Source organism: Triplophysa rosa, linkage group LG7 (assembly GCF_024868665.1).
Source record: "Triplophysa rosa linkage group LG7, Trosa_1v2, whole genome shotgun sequence".
In the NCBI taxonomy this organism is placed as follows: domain Eukaryota; kingdom Metazoa; phylum Chordata; class Actinopteri; order Cypriniformes; family Nemacheilidae; genus Triplophysa; species Triplophysa rosa.
The window spans coordinates 547,758-570,133 of NC_079896.1; the positions used below are offsets into that span (position 1 = coordinate 547,758).

Consider the following 22,376-nt stretch of genomic DNA (forward strand, 5'->3'; position numbering starts at 1 on the left):
TGATGAGTCATGAGAGAAATATCATGAACAGTCTGCAACACGCTTTTCAGCATTCATTCAACTTCGTTCTTGTTAGTTTACTTCACAGACACAACTCTTGATTTTAAACATTTATTAATAAATGCTGGAACTAACAGGAAGATGAATAAACGCTGTAGTTATTGTTCATTGTTAGTGTTAGTTAACAAATACAAACTGATTGTAAAGTGTTATCAGAAAACCATTCTCTTGTCCGGTTTTAACTGAAAGACAAATAATTGAGTGTCAGTATGAAACAAAACGTCTCTGGTTACTGTCGTAACCTCGGTTCCCTGAGAGGAGGGAACGAGACATTGCGTGGAACACTAGGGGAATCCCCTTCTCTAAACCTTACTGAAACCTTATTGAATAACGCCAGTAGAAATGAAAATGCAACTGGCCAATGTGGTCCAAGACAGCGCTTAGAGGCGTGGTTGCCACCCCTATATATTACACCGTCTGGAACACATAACCTCAGAATCTTATGACTGAACGTTACAGCGCGACGATCTGAGCATGTGAACACAGAAGTTTACGCAATGTCTCATTCCCTCCTCTCAGGGAACCGAGGTTAGGACAGTAACCGGAGACATTCCCTTTCGAGAGAGGTCTCTCAACATTGCGTGAAACACTAGGGGAACTGTATAAAATAACGCCATGAGAGCAGCATAGAGCGGAACCCAGCGCTCTCCCAACCTAATCACAAGGCAAGTGTGAGGGAAACCCCCTCAGCCAATCAGCATAGCCGCAAGCACGAGCATTAAGCCCATTGCGTGCCGCGCATACTACACGTGTGACATACTATCACATTCAACCTCCTGCACGGAGAGCGTTGTAAATCCCATATGCGCAAAAACAGGCAGGGTATTTACACGGAAGCCTCTTCAACAGATCGCATGCATCGGATCGACCAGAGGGAGAGCCTAGTCTCAAAGCAAAATCTTAGGCTAGAGAAGAGGACAGAGGGCAAAGGGTCTCTGCCGTTCTGTTACCCTCACAGATCTGAATGCCAGATCACACTTCCTACTGAACGTTCATGCATAAAAACCAGCGATAGCCGTGACAACATCCATATTAGAAACAGTATGCTGTAACACTCTCGCCACCGCAGTCATAAGGGCTAACGTTAAAATGTCCGACACGGGACAGTGCACCGGGTTGTAGCCATTCATAACATACCATACACGCTAGGGGTGGGAATCTTTTGGTACCTCATGATTCGATTCATATCGATTCTTGGGGTCACGAATCATGATTCTTTCTCAAAATTAGATGTGATATATGTTTAGTTAACTGGCACCGTCCCGTATCCGGGACAGCTGATTTACTTAAAGATTTTGCATGTGAATTCTTATCTTATTGTGACAAACATTATATCATTGGAAAGTCTCTAGAAAACATATTTCATTACAGTTTTATAGAATAATGTGTGTAGGAAGAGTAATTCTTTTAGCCCCGCCATCGCTGTTGCTGAGCTTAATGTGTGCGGTCTCTCGACTGTCCGGGTGCCGCACCGCTCTCGCAAAAAAAGTCAGCCTTTTTTGTTCCGACACTGTAATACAGTTCCAAGTAAGGAAGGAAGGAGGTGGGAACCGGCAAACATTAAATAAACTTTTAATAAAAATAAACCAACCAATCACAAAACAAAAGTAAAGGGCCAACAGCTACCTCACGGTCAACTGCCGGCCACACAAACATAAATAAAACACAATGTCCAGGCCTGGTCCTCTCTCGTCGTACACTCCTGTCGCTCGTCCTTTTATGCTTCCATAGCTCCTCCGTGAGAGATGCGAGACCGGTGCAACGCGCAGCTGACACTCATTATCACTCACGTCACGGGCCTCGCACTGTTCCCTCACGGCTTTCGTCCCGCCTTCCTCGTTACAATCACCAATTGTTATTTTAACTAGAAAATTGATTTTTGGAAATCTGTGAGTCGATAAGAATCGCTAGAGGACTGAATCGCGATTCATATGTGAATCAATTTTTTCACCCACCCCTAATACATGCACTCAGGGGCACAAATTAAGAGCATGAAAACACCTCCTAGAGGGGCTAACGCTCCATCGTGTATACAACACGCGTCGCGACAATGCGACCAGTCCTCGTTCCAACACACTACCCACACATGCCAGTGTACAACCCGGAGTTGGTGTGTTCATTCGAGTCTATCGACTCAATAGGAACGGCTAAGAGAAGCGGTGAACTTTATCAGATAGGGGGAACCATTTTGTATAAACGGAAACGGCTACCTGGCACTCGGCTAGAGTACTATTAGAGTGCGCGATCTCCTCCGTCGCGAGCAGACCTCAGTAGCCCACGTGAACCTTCACAGATGAGCTCGAACCGAGACTGAGTCTGGAGAGCGTGATCATATGTTTACACCCTTGTGAACAAACATGCTTTATGCTCCCCACAGCAAGACGCTGCACTTGAGGTTGTTCGGCACATTTCACTAATGGGCCAATCGACAGCACAGACAGATCAAAATCAAGCGAACGGTGCTATAATTCAATTCAATTTTTCAATTCAAATTTTTTATATAGCGCTTTTCACAATGTGCATTGTTCCAAAGCAGCTTTACAGGAGCAAATAAGAAAAACTGAAAAACACAAAAAAGGTAAAACACAGCACAGTGCATGGTGTTTGTAGAACAAGCAAGATTATTCTACATTTACATTTACATTTAGTCATTTAGCAGACGCTTTCATCCAAAGCGACTTACAAAGAGTATAAGGAGCAATAAGCGATATGTCATACAGGAGCAATAATGCAATAGGTGCCAATACAAAGTTACTAGTTTTAACAAAAGCCAGACCACTACCTGTTGAGAGAAAGCAAGAGGGTTAGTGCTTTTTTTTCTTCATTTGTCTCTCAAGTATTCACAGAAGAGGTGGGTTTTCAGTAGTTTTTTAAATGTTGTGAGAGATGTGGTTGACCGGACCGAATTAGGAAGAATGTTCCACCAGGAAGGAGTTGTGAATGAGAATGAGCGGGAAAGCGATTTACTGCCCTTATGAGAAGGCAGTACAAGACGCCGCTGGTTTGCTGAACGCAGGGATCTTGATGGGGTGTAGGAGGGTGTGAAAGTTTGCCGGTGCAGATCCAGTGATAGTCCTGTAGGCAAGCATTAGTGACTTGAATCTATATATATTCTAGTAAATAATATCTAATAAATGCAGTCTCAGATTAATAAATAGTATTTAATAAATGCAGTCTCCCGGTGGTTTATTTAGCATATTTTGCATTAAGTGAATGCTTGGCTGAAAAGATGCGTCTTTAATCTAGATTTAAACTGGGTGAGTGTGTCTGACCCTCGAATATCAGGAAGGCTATTCCAGAGTTTAGGTGCTACGTATGAGCAAGCTCCGCCCCCTTTGGTGGATTTAGTTATTCTAGGTGTTGAGATTTGAGATCTTAGAGAGCGTGATGGGTTGTAGTGTGGTAGAAGCTCTGTTATGTAGGTAGGGGCTCAAGCGTTTAAGGCTTTATAAGTGATTAAAAGAACTTTAAAGTCAATACGACACTTAATGGGTAACCAGTGAAGGGTTGATAACATTGGGGTTATGTGATGGTATTTTCTGGACCTGGTTAGAACTCTGGCAGCTGCATTCTGAACTAACTGTAGTTTGTTTATTGATGATGCAGCACAACCACTACGCAATGCATTACAGTAGTCAAGTCTTGAGGTCACAAATGCATGAATAAGCTTCTCTGCATCAGCAACACTTATATTTTGTAACTTGGCAACATTTCTAAGGTGGAAGAAGGCTGTTTTTGTGACATTTGAGATGTGATTTTTAAATGACAGGTTGCTGTCTAATATAACGCCGAGGTCTTTAACTGTATTTGTTGGAGTAACAGTGCAGCCTTCAATTTGCAGGTTATAATCCGAAATATTCTGCTCACGTGTCTTTGGTCCGATAAGTAATATTTCTGTTTTATTAGAATTTAAAAGAAGGAAATTACAAGTCATCCAATGTTTTATATCTTCGATGCACTCTGCCAATTTGGATAGCTGGAAGGAATCATCTGGTCTTGATGAGATATATAGCTGAGTATCATCTGCATAACAGTGGAAGCTAATTCCATGTTTTCTAATCATGTTTCCAAGGGGCAGCATGTATATGGAGAATAGCAGGGGTCCTAAACATGAACCCTGAGGCAATCCATAATTTACTTGCGTTAGATTTGAGATTCCCCATTTAAATGGACAAATTGATGTCTGTCTGATAAGTAAGATCTGAACCATTGTAGTGCCTGTCCCTGAATACCGGTATAATTGTGTAAGCGATCTAGAAGTATTTTATGGTCGACTCTACAGTATGGAACGCAGCACTAAGGTCAAGCAGGACTAGGAGTGAGATGTTACCTCTATCTGATGCTATAAGCAGGTCGTCTGTAATTTTAACGAGCGCAGTTTCAGTACTATGATGCGGTCTAAAGCCTGACTGAAATGTTTCGTGTATGTCATTATTTTGTAAGAAAGAGCACAACTGAGTGGACACTACTTTTTCTAGTATTTTAGACAGGTAAGGGAGATTTGAAATCGGTCTATAGCTTCCAAGTTCATTGGGGTCTAAATTTGGTTTCTTGATAAAAGGATTAATGACGGCCCGTTTAAAGGGTCCTGGGACATGGCCTAGATTACACTGCGTTCCAAATTATTATGCAAATGATATCTTTCTCTGGTTTTCCTAATTTGTCGATGCAAATGACAGTCAGTATAATTTTCAAGTAATCAACAGTTAGGGTACATTTGGAATTTTATTGAACAAACCTCCCACTGACAACAGTATTTATTTAAAAAATGAAAAACTCAAAATGCACTGTTCCAAATTATTATGCACAACAGAGTTTGAAAACATTTCATAGGTTGTAAAAAACTGAAAATGGTCATTTGTTGAATTTGCAGCATTAGGAGGTCATATTTAGTGAAATCAAAAGCTATTTCAATCAAAAACATCCTAACAGGGCAAGTTACATGTTAACATAGGACCCCTTCTTTGATATCACCTTCACAATTCTTGCATCCATTGAACTTGTGAGTTTTTGGATAGTTTTGATTGAATTTCTTTGCAGGATGTCAGAATAGCCTCCCAGAGCTGCTGTTTTGATGCTAACTGCCTCCCACCATCATAGATCTTTCGCTTGAGGATGCTCCAAAGGTTCTCAATAGGGTTGAGGTCAGGGGAGGATGGTGGCCACACCATGAGTTTCTCTCCTTTTATGCCCATAGCAGCCAATGACACAGAGGTATTCTTTGCAGCATGAGATGGTGCATTGTCATGCATGAAGATGATTTTGCTACGGAAGGCATGGTTCTTCTTTTTGTACCATGGAAGAAAGTGCTCAGTCAGAAACTCTACATACCTTGCGGAGTTCATTTTCACACCTTCAGGGACCCTAAAGGGGCCCACCAGCTGTCTCCCCATGATTCCAGCCCAAAACATGACTCCGCCACCTCCTTGCTGACGTCGCAGCCTTGTTGGGACATGGTGGCCATCCACCAACCATCCACTACTCCATCCATCTGGACCATCCAGGGTTGCACGGCACTCATCAGTAAACAAGACTGTTTGAAAATTAGTCTTCATGTATGTGTGGGCCCACTGCAACCGTTTCTGCTTGTGAGCATTGGTTAGGGGTGGCCGAATAGTAGGTTTATGCACAACTGCAAGCATCTGGAGGATCCTACACCTTGAGGTTTTCGGGACTCCCGAGGCACCAGCAGCTTCAAATACCTGTTTGCTGCTTTGCAATGGCATTTTTGCAGCTGCTCTCTTAATCCGATGAATTTGTCTGGAAGAAACCTTCCTCATTCTGCCTTTATCTGCACGAACCCTTCTGTGCTCTGAATCAGCCACAAATCTCTTCACAGTACGATGATCTCGCTTAAGTTTTCGTGAAATATCTAATGTTTTCATACCTTGTCCAAGACATTGCACTATTTGACGCTTTTCGGCAGCAGACAGATCCTTTTTCTTTCCCATATTGCTTGAAACCTGTGGCCTGCTTAATAATGTGGAACGTCCTTCTTAAGTAGTTTTCCTTTAATTGGGCTCACCTGGCAAACTACTTATCACAGGTGTCTGAGATTGGATCACTGAAATCAAAGAGCACTGAGACACAATACCATCCATAAGTTTAATTGAACAATATAAAATTAAATGTTTACGACACTTAAATCCAATTTGCATAATAATTTGGAACGCAGTGTAATTGATGAGTTGATAATGTTATAAATGGGCTCAATTGCAACGGGTAATAACTCTTTTAATAATTTAGTTGGAATGGGGTCTAATAAGCATGTTGTAGGTTTGGATGTTGCAATAAGTTTAATTAAATCTTCCTTTCATGAATTCATTGCTACCAAGGTGCGGCGAAATACCCAGGTCAGGTGATGTCTGTTTATTTGTTAATTTAGCAACAGTACTAAATAAAAACCTTGGATTGTTTTTGTTAGTTTCTATGAGGTTATGGAGGTTCTCAGCCTTTGCTGCTTTTAGTGCCTTTTTATAACAGTTTGCACTCTCTTTCCATGCAAATTTAAAGACCTCTAATTGGGTTTGTTTCCATTTGCGCTCCAGTTTACGTGTTTCTCTTTTAAGGGCGCGAGTGGTGTTATTGTACCATGGTGCTACGTTTTTCTCATTAATCTTTTTTGACTTCATAGGTGTGACAGCTTCTAATGTATTAGAGAAAACATGATAAGGGCAGTAAACCGAGCACACAAAGAAGACAGAGACAACTGTCCACAAGCGGTAGTAACACAACGCGACCGCTCGCACAAGGCAGGCGAAGATGACCACCCACCAAGGCGAAGATGGCCAATCCTAAGATCGAGAAAAGGGCGCGCGATTCTTTAGGGCACCGTGGTGGCTGCAGAAACCAGGTGGTCAGCTTACTCCTCGCCGACTCCTTGGGGGAGTCCCTCGAGGCCGAGGTCTCGTACAGCCTAGGTGAGGACAAAGACGAGCTCTACGTGATGCACTCCGCTCGCTCCCTCTCAGACTCAGACAGATCCCTGTCGGAAGCTGCCAGTGACATGAGCTCATCCCTGACGCACCAAACAGGACTCTAATCGGCGAAGAAGACTGGCACTGATGGTGGTCCGGCACTCCATTTCCCCAGGCGGAGGGGCGGCAGTCCCGACAGCGGCTCGCTGGCGGCGGCGGGATGCTGCCTAACAAAATCTCAGAGGGCGGCGACTCTCCAAGTCTTCGACACCCGTGCCAGAAGGTACTCGCAGTGCGGGCAGTAGAATCGGAGAGAGCCGCCTCCGCATGGGGCAGACCCGGGCAGAGTACGCAGTGAGCATGCGTGTCCTGTGGGTCGATGGGCCCCGAACATAAGGCACACACGGGCATGCTGGAACACACGAGTAGAAGGATCCTAGTTCTTCCTCTTCTCCTGGGTGTATCCTCAACAGCACGCGAAAGTAAGTGAAGGACGGTGTAATATATAGGGGTAGCGACCACGCCCCTAAGCGCCATCTTGGATCACATTGGCCAGTTACATTTTCATTTCTACTGGCGTTATTCAATAAGGTTTCAGTAAGGTTTAGAGAAGGGGATTCCCCTAGCGTATCACGCAATGTTGAGAGACCTCTCTCGAAAGGGAACATCACCGCACACAACACCAGATAAACCCACTGTGTGATGAATGTTGGGCAGAGCTTGTGTGGTACACAAACTTTAACAGTCATGTTTGGTAACAGACGCATTGCAGAAATGACACACTTCACATTTAAACTCATTTTTGTAGTTTGTAATGTTCAGCACTTTACCTTTCTTTCTGAAATGATGGCATGAACTCAAACGGAGTTAAAAAAAACACAAAACTAATGTTTTAACATGAATGTGTTTATTTATTTGTAAACAGTATTACATTTAAAATGCAGCTTTTGGACACACACACACTGTTTCTAAAAGTACAGAACTCACGAGCAAATCATCACATTCACTTTCTAATTTTTGTCGCATGAGCTTTCTGATAAAGAGGACGTCCGATCTTTCTAACTCACCACCGTCGCCTCATCTCAGTTCCGCTTGAGTTCCTTCCTTCTTCTTCATGATGTCTGACAGCGAGAAGGTGATCTACACGCTCCTGGAGGTTCTCATCGCTGTAGGATGTTGTGTTGGAAATGTGCTGGTCATCTGGGCGGTCTGCTCGTGCCGGGCTCTCTGTCAGACCACCTTCTGTTTTGTGGTGTCTCTGGCCGTGGCTGATTTTCTGGTGGGTGCCGTGGCCGTTCCTCTGGCCGTGGTGGTGGATGGACGGGTTGAGACCAGTTTTCACAGCTGTCTCTTGATCAGCTGTGTGGTCATCGTGTTGACTCAGGCCTCCGTTCATTCTCTCCTCGCCATCGCCGTGGATCGATACCTGCGCGTTTATAATCCACACAGGTCCGTTCAGCTTTCATTCTCACACACGCTTTTACATTTACGTTCAAACTGAGACTTGAATTGATCATTCTTGGAGATTAAATTGCTTAAGCAGGAAACCAAACTCTTGCAGAGTGACAGAATGTTTTATTTAAACTAGAGCTGCATGATATCGAAGAAAAATGTCATTACTTGCTAAATAACATGATTTACAATACAAGCATGGTTAAATTTCACAATATAATGAACGTACACGTTTGACATTTTACTATAGTAATCATGTTTTTCTGTTTTTAGTAAAATTATGGTTAATGTTCATAAAGGCTCTGCAATCTACCTAAAGCAGGGGTCACCAACTAGACCGGTTTGTCTCATTTGCTCGGAGTCTGTTGCGGTTGTCAAAAGTGGAAACCTTAAACGGCATTATGAAACTAGACATAGACAATATGAAGAAACTTACCCGCAGCAGTCCGAGGTAAGGACACGGAAATATATGAGCTCAAAGCCCAGTAGGAGCGATCTACACGGGTCCTCCTCCCTCACTTACCGCCCAACAACGAGCATAGAATGTTCACAGTGGATCTTAGGAAAACACAACAAGCCCTTTACTGATGGGAAATAGTAAGAGTGCATGGAGGCTGCGTGTGAAACACGTTTAGAAGGAAAATAAAGACATGAACTAAAAGAAAATATGAAACAAACCCCCCTTTTTTTCTCGCGCGATTGCCGAGAAGGCGCGTCAATCTCCTCTTCCACGCAGGTTGAAAATATTTGTCAGCTCGCGTCACTTACGTGAAAATAACGAACTTTTCCCGCGAGTAATAAAGAGCGTGAAACGCGATCGTTCGCATTTGGTGTGAACCTGTGGCGTAGCCACGGGTGTGCCGGTGCCACCCAAAGTGACCCAAACATGACTCAACTACCGCGATCATTATAAAAGTGTTTAAACAACAAAACACATCCATATACACATATTTGACAATCTGAATATCAGATATTTCATATCATAGTTAACAAGTTTGTGAATATTTTGAATAAAAAAGAAAAATTACGTAAAAGCAATACATCAGTCAAACAGCTGCTGTCGTTCTGCGGTGTGTCTGTCACATGCAGGGCTGGACTGGGACGTTAATTTGGCCCTGGCATTTTTGACCTGGTTCGGCCCTCCACCATTTTTGTCGACGGGGGGGGTATCTGGGGAATGTGCGAGTGGTATGTTGTGCTGCTGTCATTGCCTTTCCTGCGTACATGTGCGATTCGCAATTGCGTTCGCGTTCCATGCATACGCGCCCAATTCATGTTTCTAATCCGTCCGTCTCTCTGGCCCATGCGTCCATTTCAGCCCAAAAAGTACATCGGCCCACCGGGAAAATGCCCGGTAGCCCGATGGCCAATCCAGCCCTGGTCACATGATAAGCAATCCCGCGTCGCCATGGAAATAAGAAAGTGATACGTTCTAATGGTTGCCTTGAAAAAAACTCACGGCAGGGAGTCATTCTGAAAATGTTAAACTTACGTGTGAAAGGTTTTTAATAAAAAAAAAAAAGATACTTGTGCTATTGTTGTTTACTTACAATATTTGTTCATTTTAATTATTTTATTTTGGTAAAAAAACATTCGTACAGTCAACCAATCCGCATTCCGCAAACAGGCACTGACTCACGTGACCCCACCCTAGCACCCAGCGAACACTATAGACTTGGTGTTGAAGGTCCCGAACTTACGGTGTTTGTGCAACTGCTCAAACGAAAGTTGAATGCGGGTCACCTGTACCCATCCTTAATAGAAGTCTTACACTCGTGTGATAAAGACGTTTTCCCCAACGTGAATTCAGTTTATTATGCGTTTTTATCACACTGCCTGTTACAAGCTGTTCCGTGGAGCGTTTATTTTCATCAGTAAATCGAATCAAAACCAGCAACAGAGCAACTATGCTCACTGAAAGACTAAATAGCCTCTCATTGCTGATGTTTGAACGAGAGCTCACAGAAACACTGGACCCAGATGACATCATTGACGCATTCGGGTCAGGCCACGCCGTCTCCCCCTTTAAGGCATTATTAACGGTACTGTTTATGTGTTATGGCGTTGTTGAATGTAATGAATAGTTATATTTGATCATTTAAATAAATATAAAATGTATATAGTTTTATGGACATGTGGCGAGTTTAGTTTTACACATCAGCCCAGTGTATTCTGTAACGTTATATGCAGAGTTGTTGCAGAATAATGCAGAATAAATGTGGCACACCCAGTTTTTCAAATGCACACCCAGAGTCTCTTTTCTGGCTACACTACTGGTGTGAACCCAGCATAAGGCCCGATTCACATTTCGTGTCTTTTCCGCGCGCATATTCGTTGGCATATACGGCAGGCGTGCGCAAATAGGGGGCGACGCGGTGGCGATGCTGTGTGGACATTTTTCTAGGCGCCGCATCGAGATGGAAATAGTTACACTCTTCGGAGTGCCGCGCACATGGCGGGTCATTTGAAGAGAGAAAGTGGCCGGCTCGCGTTTTCCACGCGGTTTTAGAGGCGAAATGTGAATCGGGCCTACAACCCAATAAAAACGTTTAGATTGTGTAATAATAATGACGTCATCAGCGGTGAATGTCCGTCTCACTTTCAGGTACAGAGGAGCGGTGAGAAAACAAAACCTGTGGGCAGCGGTCACCGTCTGCTGGCTTTCTGCTTCTGTACTGGGTCTCATTCCTCTGTCCGGATGGCACAACCAAAACCCCACCACAAGCGTGAACTCCACCATCACGTGTCAGTTTCTCATGGTCATTTCAATGTCTTACATGGTGAACTTTAACTTCCTGGTTTGCATCCTCTCACCCACCATCGTCATGATGGCCATCTACGCTTTCATCTTCTGTAAGATCTCCAAACAGCTGAGAAGAGGAATCGGTCAGGCCGTGGAGTCCAGGACGTTTTATCATAAAGAGAGAAGACTGGCTCATTCGCTGGCATTAGTGTTGGCTCTGTTCGTCGTCAGCTGGTTTCCGCTTCACATCCTGAACGCGTTGACTTACTACAACACCAGTGTCAGCGTGCCGCCTCTCGCCTTTCACATCGGTGTTCTTCTCTCTCATGCCAACTCTGCGGTTAACCCTATAGTGTACGCTTTCAAAATCCCAAAGATCAAGATAGCCTATAAAAACATCTTGAAGAAACTCACAGGCTCGAAGCAGAACCCGGATCAGAGCAGTCAGACTTTAGATAACAACATCAGCAGCAACTCAAACAGTAACGTCAGGTGTAGCGTGAAAAACTCTCAGACAGTCAAAACGAACATCAATCAGGATGCTTAGCTGGGAAGATGTGTCTAAAGATTTTCAATTGTTAAATAGGGTATGTACTGCTCTTGTATTTTGTTTGCACGCCCGTCTTCGGTGTACTCGTTTTGTGTGAATTGTTTTCAGGTAAATCTACTTGGACTGTGGGCTATATATTCATATCAATATTTTAAATGTGATGTTTAGCTTGCATTAAGTTCTATGTGACCGCACCGTAAGGACTGCTCCAATTTCACTTAAAGTGACAATAAAGAAAAATTGAAAAGAAAAATTGATAATGAAGTATTCTAAACTCATTTTCACATGATTCATAAGAAACACATTCAAGCAATGTGTCATCTTAACCACAATGTGTGACAAAACTATTCCTCTGAATGAAAAAGCTTATACAACATAAAACCAGACTGCTTTAAGACCAGTGTTGGGTAAGTTACTCTGAAAAGGTAATGAATTACTAGTTACTATTTACATATTCAATAGTGTAATTAGATGACTGTACAAATGACTCTCTCCAAAAAGTATTTAGTTACTTATTACTAATTACTTTCTATATCCTACATCAACCTTGATTAGTTAAGTGATTCAAGGATAGACATGAAACGGCTCTTTTAATTCATTCAAAGAAATGTAAATATAAACTACATAAAGTCCTCTTATTAACTGACCAAAGTATTACAAATGTGAGAATTATATATTAAAGCATTCACTTTAAAGTTAGACTTTGAATTTTGTTGTCAGTTCCACTATTGCACTCACATACAGTATAGTACACAAAGTATTTAGTTTAATTACATCAGAAGTAACTGTAATGAAATTACAGAAAAAATAAGAGTAATCCCTTACTTTACTTTTTCAAGGGAAAAGTAATGAAATTACAGTAACTAATTACTTAGTAACTAGTTACACCCAACACCGTTTAAGACTTAGATTAATGGTTCTGCTATACATTTATTGCATGCTTTTTTCAATTCTTCCGTCACTGAAACCCTGTATATATTCGCACGCATGCACTTTTATTTCATCACAATCTCACAGGAATTCAAAACTATTTCACAAAGTGGCTGATTGGTGTGCATTTATACAATTTCTTCTGTATGTTTAAGTAGAATCTACTTTTATGTGCGATTCCATAATTATCCACCTCATAAATAAGCTATAAATCTATAAAGCTGTAAAAAAGAGATCAGGCTGGTTATTCTGGTCCCTGCTTAATTATTCACATGTGCACACATTAGGGCTGTATTCAAAATATCGATATGGCGATACATCGTCATGAGCTCCTGACGATGCGCGCATCGATACATCTGCCTCCATATCGATTCTGCAGCACTTTTGAAATTAGCCAATTATTGCGCAAAAATATTGTGTAACAATTAGTAGTGGTATAAGGATCTGATCGGAGTTTATCCGTGATCCGTACAGATCGCCCCTCATGATTCTATTGTCATGTGACCCGCATGTGATCATGAAGAGCGCGCGCTCTCGCCTTCTCTCTGCATCCGTGAGCGCAGTAAACATGAAAGCGCGTTCTCGTATCATTCACTTAAATGGATGCGTTTAAGGCGAAGTGTAAAGTGAGTGTCGTGTCGGCGCTAATTCAACACTGCACTGCTTCTGCCTCATCCACTATAACACTATTGCACGCGATTAAAATCAATGAAACTCCCGCCGCAGGAGGGATGCGGTGACGCGCCGCTCGCTCATCATACATGACAAGTAAGACATGGAAGAGCGACAGTAAATGTGCGTGTAATAGAAAGTGAAGAGCAAGCTTAAATCTTACAGCACCCATACATTAATAATATCATATCTAGAAATCTGACATCTAGAAATAAATACGTCATCTATTTCAATTCAACACTTATTTAATGAAATCTGACTGCACGTCAATGCATATATTCATATTTATTCGTTAGACATATAGTCTATTTGTAAAACACATGCACTCATATGATGTAGCCTAGAAACCCTGTTTTAGAAACAAGGGTCTCTGCATAAGGACTTGATCTTTTGCAACTTTATACTCATTCTCAAAGCCTTATGCATTGATTTGTCAGATTATCTGATAAGTAGTTATGAATGGCAGTTTTCTGCAAGTATATTTTGCTGTAAATCTGTCGTATGATAAATGTAATAAAAAAATTGACCCGTATCGGGATACGTATCGCATCGTGGCCTTGTATCGGGATACGTATCGTATCGTAAAGTTGTTGGCAATACACAGCCCTAGCACACATCAGATCTGAAGTGGATTGAATTCTCTATCAAAACCACAAAAATGAATGTTGTCTCTAAAGCTGTCAGTTTGTTTTAGGTCTGATGGTTCTCGTCTGCCGAAGGCTCGGTTGTAGTTTTCTTAATTGATTTACTGGCAACAGTCCATTAGGCAGTGAATTCCAGGAGGGAATGTTTGATGCTCAGAGAGAAAAATGAACTCTATGTTCTTCTGGATTTCTCAAAGATAACTCATAGTAACCACAGACCACTCTGTTCTGTCTCCTGAATCTGTCCAACGTCATTTCGGCATGAGTCCAGACAGCTAAAGAGAAGAAACTGAATTGATGACGGTCATTTAACACATTATTGCTCTTTCTAACAGGATTCTGCTGAGTGAGGTTAAGAATGAATGAAATAAATTTTTTGACTCTGTGTTGAAGGACAACGTCAGTTCTTAAAACCAGGGCGCTACAACCACACATCTTATTTCCAATAAATATTAAACATGCAAATATACATGCAAATGTCATTTTTAACCACATCGCATGTGTTGCTCAACCCAAATGAATTAGACAGAGTACACGCTATATATAAGGTGATGCAAATTACAGCAGATCTACATGTTGTGCTTATGTATAGCACCGCTGACACCACATCATAAACATGTCTTGGAATTTTTAGATTTTGCAACATATAAATTATACCGTGTATATACAGTATACTGTATATATACCTGTATATATATATATATATATGTGTGTGTGTGTGTGTGTGTGTGAGAAGAGTTTGGTTACAAAATGAGATAACTCAGTTTTAAAAAAAAATCAAAAATCATGTTTTTATTATGTTATCATGTTTATTGTGTTTTATTGTGTTAGTTAGTTACTTAGTTATCTCATTTTGGAACCAAACTCTTCATATACACTGAACAAAATTATAAACGCAACACTTTTGTTTTTGCCCCCATTTTTCCTGAGCTGAACTCAAAGATCTAAGGCTTTATCTATGTACACAAAAGGCCTATTTCTCTCAAATATTGTTCACAAATCTGTGTTAGTGAGCACTTCTCCTTTGCCGAGATAGTCCATCCACCTCACAGGTGTGCATATCAAGATGCTGATTAGACAGCATGATTATTGCACAGGTGTGCCTTAGGCTGGCCACAATAAAAGGCCACTTTAAAATGTGCAGTTTTATCACATGAAAAGGCAACAAACATTATGACAAAAATATGAATATAAAAAACATCTGCCATGCTAAATATGTAATATAACAAATGTTCTGAAATGTACTGTATGCTATTTTTTATTTATAATATACTGTAATATAACATGAAATAAAAAGGAAAATCAAAACTCTGATTACTCAGAAAAGTAACATCGCTCTCTCTTTTCAAGTCACGTGATCTGATATTGATTCAAGATTTAATTTCTCACATTGTTAAACAAACATACTATTAAACAAACATACTAGTACCTAATGCTGAAATGAAATCCAACATACTCTGTAGTGTAATTTATTGATTTAATATTGATTGATCACGTCACTGATATCAAATATATTCAGAGTATGGGATGATGGCTTATCCTGTCGCCCATCGCTGGAAAACTGTTATGCATGATGAGAAATCTCTCCCAGAAGCTTTGCATGAGCGTCGGAAAACAAATTTCAGTTTGCATTTCAAAGGCTCGTGCCTGTTTTTACCTATTGTAAATGACCTGTCGCATGAAAACGACAAGGTCATCATGACATTTATTTATAAAAACACTTTTATATTTAGCAGATGGCTTTATTAAAAAGGGACTTTACTGATGTTTCTCATCTTTCCTCGACAAGACTGGTGGTTTCCTTAAGATGTCAATGTTTGTTGAAACACCAAAACATATCAAAACTGAAAAAGGCATCTGCATGATTTTAATGGAATGAAAGTAATCAAAGAGATTGCCTTATGAAGACATCTTCCAACAGTAGGCTACAAGAAGCACTTTTGCTGCAGTGGACAATCTTAAAGTGGCTGAACATCACAAAGAACTTGGCAAGATGTCACTACATTTCATTACAGCACCAGGCGGTTTCTGGAAGACTTTGGATGAATACAGAGACAAAACAGAGAGACGGTCCACATAGAAAACCACTATTTTAACCATTACACCGTTCAACACCGAATCCATTCACATCTGCAAGATTATGTGTGTTTTTCAACATCAAAGAAAGTCTCTTTAATACCTCAGTTGTTCCTTCTACTGTAGGCAGAAAGATATCAAACAAAGCACAGGAACTTTTTCTACTGGGATAAACGCTCCAGTAATCTCACAGATGAGATGACCTCAACAATATATGCAATGTGCTCCAAAATCTGCTAAAATATCACAGATAAAATATAAACTCATCATTTCACATGAAATTCAAAGAGCTTCACTATCCACATCAAGCTTTATATTTTCACTGAATGGATGATATTGTTAAATCTCCAGAGCTAGGAAGCAATAAAATCCTCCTTGTGTAGGATTTTAAAAGGTTCCGTATTTGAAAGCACATAAATGCTGAACATAAAACGCTCCGAGAAGCCGAATGGACAAGATACAATAAAACCATCCACACCTCTGCACACAATGTACTCATTTACTGTTTCTCATTTCAATCTTTAGAGGCGTGTTCATATTCTACAGGCATGTTCTTACTAAAATAATTTAGATGACGTCTGTGAAGAAATAAATGATTTCAGTAAAGAAATACTGTCCTTTTGTTTTCATCCAAAGGATTTAACACTCGGTCTAGGTAGCGAACAATAAGTGTTATCTACAAGGTGTGCACATAGGAAAGAGTTTTATATTTATATCAAATATTTCTACATTTTTCATCCATTAAATGACCACGATAGAACACGTAGACAAGAATAATAAGTGTGTCCAACACTTGACAGTGAGAAGCACGGATGTCAAATGAATCCCTCATTACTGAAAGTCATCCATAAGTGCACTATAATGAGCACTTTTTCCTGAAAAAAAATCATCTGATGATGTCAGATTTCCCATCTGTTTACTACGTGGAGATAAAAACATGCGTGTTGGAGATTCAAATGTTACTGAATACACACACACAGAAAGAGAGAGAGAGAGAGAGAGCCGCAGTGACTACACCACCCCTCCCCTCTCATCCCATCCCATCCCATCCAGCAGCGTGTCCACAAGAGAAGGAAACACAAGTTTATAAAGATGCAGAAACACAGAAGGAATATTGAGACATCTCTGATGACGTCGAGTGACTCCAGATGCTAATAAGACTGAAGCCACACAGACTCAAGAACACACGAGATGGAGAAATGAAAGGAAATCTGCGCCAGCAACTGAACACATCAGGATCTCGGAGAGCCACTGGGGAAGAGAAACTAGCGTCAAATATGGCCAACACCTCAACTCAAGAGGTCATAGAGAACGGGGAGAAAATAGATGTGATGTACATTTCCATCGAGAGCACGATTGCGCTGGCGTCAGTCCTGGGAAATGTTTTGGTGGTGTTAGTGGTGGCCAAGAACCAGGGTCTGAGAGACCCCACCTTCTGTTTTATCGTGTCTCTGGCGCTGGCTGACATCGCCGTCGGTGTTCTCGTCATTCCTCTGGCCGTGGTCATCAGTCTGGGTCTCATGACACCGTTTTACACCTGCCTCTTTATTTCATGTCTGTTAGTGATGATCACTCAGAGCTCTATACTGTCACTGCTGGCCATCGCCATCGACAGATTCTTACGTGTCAAAATCCCCACCAGGTGAGTCGGAAACACATTGCTTCGTCAACGACCGTCTGCAAGAGCTCAACATAATGAAATAAACGACTGGAGTGGTTTCTTTACTTATATCTGTGCATTCCCACTTTAGCGTTGTTTACTATAGTAAAGTAGGGATTGTTAATGTTTACTTTTAAACTGTAGTAAATACAGTAGTAACGATTAATTCATATTTACTATGGAAAGGTTCAAAAACACGCTTTACTGCAGTTTACTATAGTACATACTACAGTATTCTCTCATGTGTTTTTATGCTAGTTTATTGTAGGATGTCGAAACAACAAACTAATGTTTAAATCTTGGTAAAAATCACTTTAACAAACGTTTTGAAGTTGCTTACTGCTTTTCTATTACAGCTAATTTCTACTACATTACTTTTCTATCACGTAGCTAATATTAATAATCAGAATTAAAACTCCTGGAAAGTTTTACAGTCAATAAGCAGAACTAGCTTGTTACGCGTGCCCCAAAATTGCAAAAACAGACAAAGCATTTCACAAGAATTTTTACATTCTCTATTTTATCAACTTCCAATTGTTATGTATAGACATTTCTATTATGAAGTATTAACATTATTGTATTAATTGTATTTTATTAAATCATCCCCGCTGGAAAAATGCCAACTTAAGCTTAAAGGGATAGTTCACCCAAAAATGTATCATTTACTCACCCTCAGGTTGTTCTAAGCCTGTATACATTTATTTGTTCTGCTAAACACTAAGGAAGATATTTGTCAGAATGTCAGTCACCAAACAGATCTCATCCCCCATTGACTCCCATAGTATTTATTTTCCCTACTATGGCAGTAATTGGGGGATGAGATCTGTTTGTTACTGACATTCTTCCAAATATCTTCCTTTCTGTTCAGCAGAGCAAAGACATTTATACAGGTTTGGAACAACCTGAGGTAGTTGAGTAAATGATGGCAGAATTTTCATTTTTGGGTGAACTTTAAACAATTCTCTGGTTTGCTGTTCTCCCGGCCTGGTCAAGCTGGTTTAGCTAAAGACCAGCTGTTCTCCCACATGAAAAGTGTTTTAAAGCTCTCCAACACCCACCAACTGACCAGTCTGACCAGACCAGCTAAGACCAGCAAACCAGTTTAGATTCGCTAAAGCGTTTTATTTCGCAGGGAATGCACCTGAATTATTCCTGAGTCAGACTGCAGGGCATCCATATATCTGTTGATTTCGCTAATGCAAATCAAAGGGCCGATGCGAAGCTTTTAGCTAAATGAAAGTGGTCCTGCCTGTCGGGGCGAGTTACGTCCACCGCTCTGTTAGGATTTTGGCAGCTTCCCTTACCACTCATTTGCCTGCTGTGTGACACAAGCATGTCAATTAAACTCACAGGAAAACACTGAATACTTTGCAATGAGAATATTTACTAGCGCTTGAACAGAAACCATTCAAGATTTACACTAATGAATCATATTATAGGTCATCATCATTTCTTCATCCTCCTGTCAAACCTGTATGAGTTTCCTTCTTCTTCAGAACACAACAGAAGATGTTTTGAAGAACGTTGATAATCGAACAACACTGAACTCCATTGACTTCCATTGTATGAACGCAAAACCACTGAGACATTTCTCAAAATATCTTCTTTTGTGCTCCACTGAAGAAAGACTGGCACACAGGTTTTGATGTGGGGTTGGAGCTAAACTGCTTTCTTGTCATTTATGATTAGTCTTTGTATTGTTTTGACAGATACAACACCGTGGTCACACAGCAGCGGGCATGGGTGGCTGTTGGCATGTGTTGGATTCTGTCCTTTCTGACCGGGTTGGTGCCCATGACCGGCTGGCATCGTAGCCCACCTCAAAATGCCAGCACGGAGCTCATCGAATGCCAGTTCATCAACGTGATATCCCTGAACTACATGGTCTACTTTAATTTCTTCGGCTGGGTGGTGGCACCCTTGACTATAATGGCGGGACTGTATGCCGAGATCTTTCGTATAATCCGACGACAACTCAACCGTCGAGCTGAAGCCACTTCAGACTCCAGCAAGTACTATCGCAAAGAGCTGAATTTAGCCAAGTCCTTAGCGCTCGTTCTCTTTCTGTTCGCTCTCTGCTGGCTGCCGCTTCACATCATGAACTGCATCGTGTTTTTCTGCCCTAAGTGCATCGTGCCAAGGAGCGCTTTTTTCGTCGGCATCTTTATGTCCCACAGCAACTCCGCCCTGAACCCGCTGGTGTACGCGTTCCGCATCCAGCGCTTTCAAGACACGCTGTGTCAGATCATCCAGCGATTCGTACTGTGTAGAACCTCGACCAGCCCGATCCAGCACGGTGCCGGACCGATCGCTGAAAAAACACAAGCTACGACTGAAAGACAATAAAAACTTGATGGCACCTGTAGACTGTAAATCAGCACTGTGCGGCTTCAAACATCTCTTCCCTGAATGTAATAAAATATTTTGTGGTCCTACGTGGCAAAAAAAAGCGCATTGGGTGATTTGTTAGTTTAAAAGCATGCTAGGCATCTCGACCAGTAGATCTCTTAACTGTGTGGGTTGTGGCAAGAATAAGACGTCTGAATGCACATGGAAAAATGCATGAAATTATTAACTAGGAGAGCAAAATAAATTGGCAGAGAAGGCAAGAAAACTGGTTTGTCACACCTTTTGTTTTGACATCAAAGGACAAAATGTGTATTTTGGCAGAAATTCATGCTTAAAAATACAACCCGAGAGTCAATAACAAAGAGGAAAAACACAGTATGTGCCAACAGAATCTCGTTGATATGCATTAAATGCTTTGCATTTCTCCTCTTTCGCGTCCAAACACAACATCTGGCTCAATGTTGACTCTATATCGATGTGCTATATTGTTAAGCCTGTTAAATTAGTACATTTCAATGTACTAATCTCTTTCTTGTGCCCCGAACTCTCTGTAAGTCGCTTTGGATAAAAGCGTCTGCTAAATGACTAAGGCCCGGTTTCAAAGACAAGGCTTAGCTTAAGCCAGGACTAGGCCTTAGATAAATTAGTATATTTAAATCGCTTTTATAAAAATGCATTAGAAAAAACATTACTGGTGTTCATCATGAGACAAAACAATGGCACTGACATATCTTAAGATATTTCATGGCCTGTTATTTTCATTTAAGACAGCTCAAACATTCATTTTAGTCGGTGACTATACCCTTTAGCCTTTTCTGTGAAACCAGGCCTAAATGTAAATGTCAATGTTTTAATTTAAGGACTTTTTATTATGAACAGTTTTGGTGCTGTGTTAGTCACTCGTTGATGTAAAACCCTGAGAAACAAACAGTTAAGAGCCACTGATTTAGGTCTATAAGATATAACTGCTGAAGTCTCTCTGTCTAGGATGTTTTTCCTGAGAAAAAGACCCGGAAAGCTCACATCTCCATGTGCGGTTGTCTTAATCTATTCCTATTTCTCCTAAACTGAACACAACTAAAGTCTTGTGAGAGCAAACACCTGAGCAATAAAAGTCTCTTTTGTGAACGGAAATTGAAAACTGTTTTCCTTATTAACAAATAAATGTGTAATGTGTAAAGAATAGTAATTATTAAAAATAAATGTATAAGGCTTAATCTCGAATCTTTGTGTCGACCTTAAATACTGAAGTCTCATCTACATGCACATCTTGATACATCGAGACATTAATTTGGACGTTTATGCATGACAGAATTCACTCGTGCATTTGAGTGACTAAATAATGGCGAACATAAAAAATGTTTATGTAATACACCAGGATTGTGTCTAAGATATGACTAGAAAGTGCCAAAGTGAAATCAAATGTGACTGTGTGCAGAGGAACATCCTGCTGGGTATTCAATCAAACTTATTCACATCTGAACTGTATTTTACTCAGACATGCAAGTCAAGAGTCAGTGGTTTTGCTCTGCTGTGGTGACAGACAAACTGCTTTATGTGTGAAATGTTACAGACTGAAAAACAGGAAGAATTCACAGACACCAACATGAACCCTGACAGACAGAAGTCTCTCAAAACAAACTCATTAAAGTGTTTGACTGACACAACGTACATATCTGTTCTTCTTAAATCTTATAGCTGAATGTTAAATTGTGAACTCTGAAAGAATCTTTTAGCAAACTGTTTAAATGCCTTTACTTATAAAGAGAAAACAAAGACGAAAAGATTGTGTTGGCGAATTATACACATGAACCTGCAGATTTATATTATAACATTTCATATCGATATTAAAATCCCTTATAAATACCACAAATCTAATTCTGTAAACAATTCTAAGTCTAAATATGTTAACAAAGTGTTTGTATTTAGTGTGTTTAATGCACAAATTATAAAATGATGATCTTACCTGAGAATTGGTGTCTGTACTGTACTGACACCTCCTCGGGACTGGATGTTTCACACCTGCCACTGATTGATGCGGAGCCCGGCTGGTCACCCCTCGGAGAAAAAAAAAAACAAGATATAATATAATCTAAAATAAAACAGTATACAATATTCGTTAATGTTCCTGTAGGAGCTTGTTCTGTTGACAGACCGGGGCTTCAATTCCGCGAGTAGGCTACAGTTTGCACAACTGTGCGAACGGATTGCGAAAGTGTGGGCACAGATTATGAATTTGTGGGTACAGATTTCAAAAATTGAGGGGACGGATTACAAAACCGAGAGCACTGATTGTAAACTCGTGGGCACAGTCTGTTAATCC

At 40.8% G+C, this 22,376-nt stretch overlaps 2 protein-coding genes across 2 annotated transcripts; both read left to right on the forward strand.

The window, feature by feature from the left end:
* The first annotated feature begins 8,091 nt into the window (after positions 1-8,091).
* Positions 8,092-11,964, forward strand: LOC130557147 (adenosine receptor A1). The gene is made up of 2 exons (XM_057338703.1): positions 8,092-8,426; positions 11,035-11,964. The coding sequence occupies exons 1-2, from the start codon at positions 8,092-8,094 to the stop codon at positions 11,717-11,719; spliced, it is 1,020 nt and encodes a 339-aa protein (XP_057194686.1). The 3' UTR covers positions 11,720-11,964.
* Positions 11,965-17,088: 5,124 nt separating this feature from the next.
* LOC130557146 (adenosine receptor A1) lies at positions 17,089-20,770 on the forward strand. Its single transcript, XM_057338702.1, has 2 exons — positions 17,089-17,686; positions 19,414-20,770. The coding sequence occupies exons 1-2, from the start codon at positions 17,193-17,195 to the stop codon at positions 20,048-20,050; spliced, it is 1,131 nt and encodes a 376-aa protein (XP_057194685.1). The 5' UTR covers positions 17,089-17,192; the 3' UTR covers positions 20,051-20,770.
* Positions 20,771-22,376: the final 1,606 nt, after the last annotated feature.

Excerpts from the sequence above, each read along its gene's own strand:
- LOC130557147 (XM_057338703.1), top strand. The coding sequence starts at position 8,092 with ATGATGTCTGACAGCGAGAAGGTGATCTACACGCTCCTGGAGGTTCTC. Across the intron at positions 8,427-11,034 it reads CGCGTTTATAATCCACACAG|GTACAGAGGAGCGGTGAGAA; the intron begins GTCCGTTCAGCT and ends TCTCACTTTCAG.
- LOC130557146 (XM_057338702.1), top strand. The coding sequence starts at position 17,193 with ATGCTAATAAGACTGAAGCCACACAGACTCAAGAACACACGAGATGGA. Across the intron at positions 17,687-19,413 it reads CGTGTCAAAATCCCCACCAG|ATACAACACCGTGGTCACAC; the intron begins GTGAGTCGGAAA and ends TTGTTTTGACAG.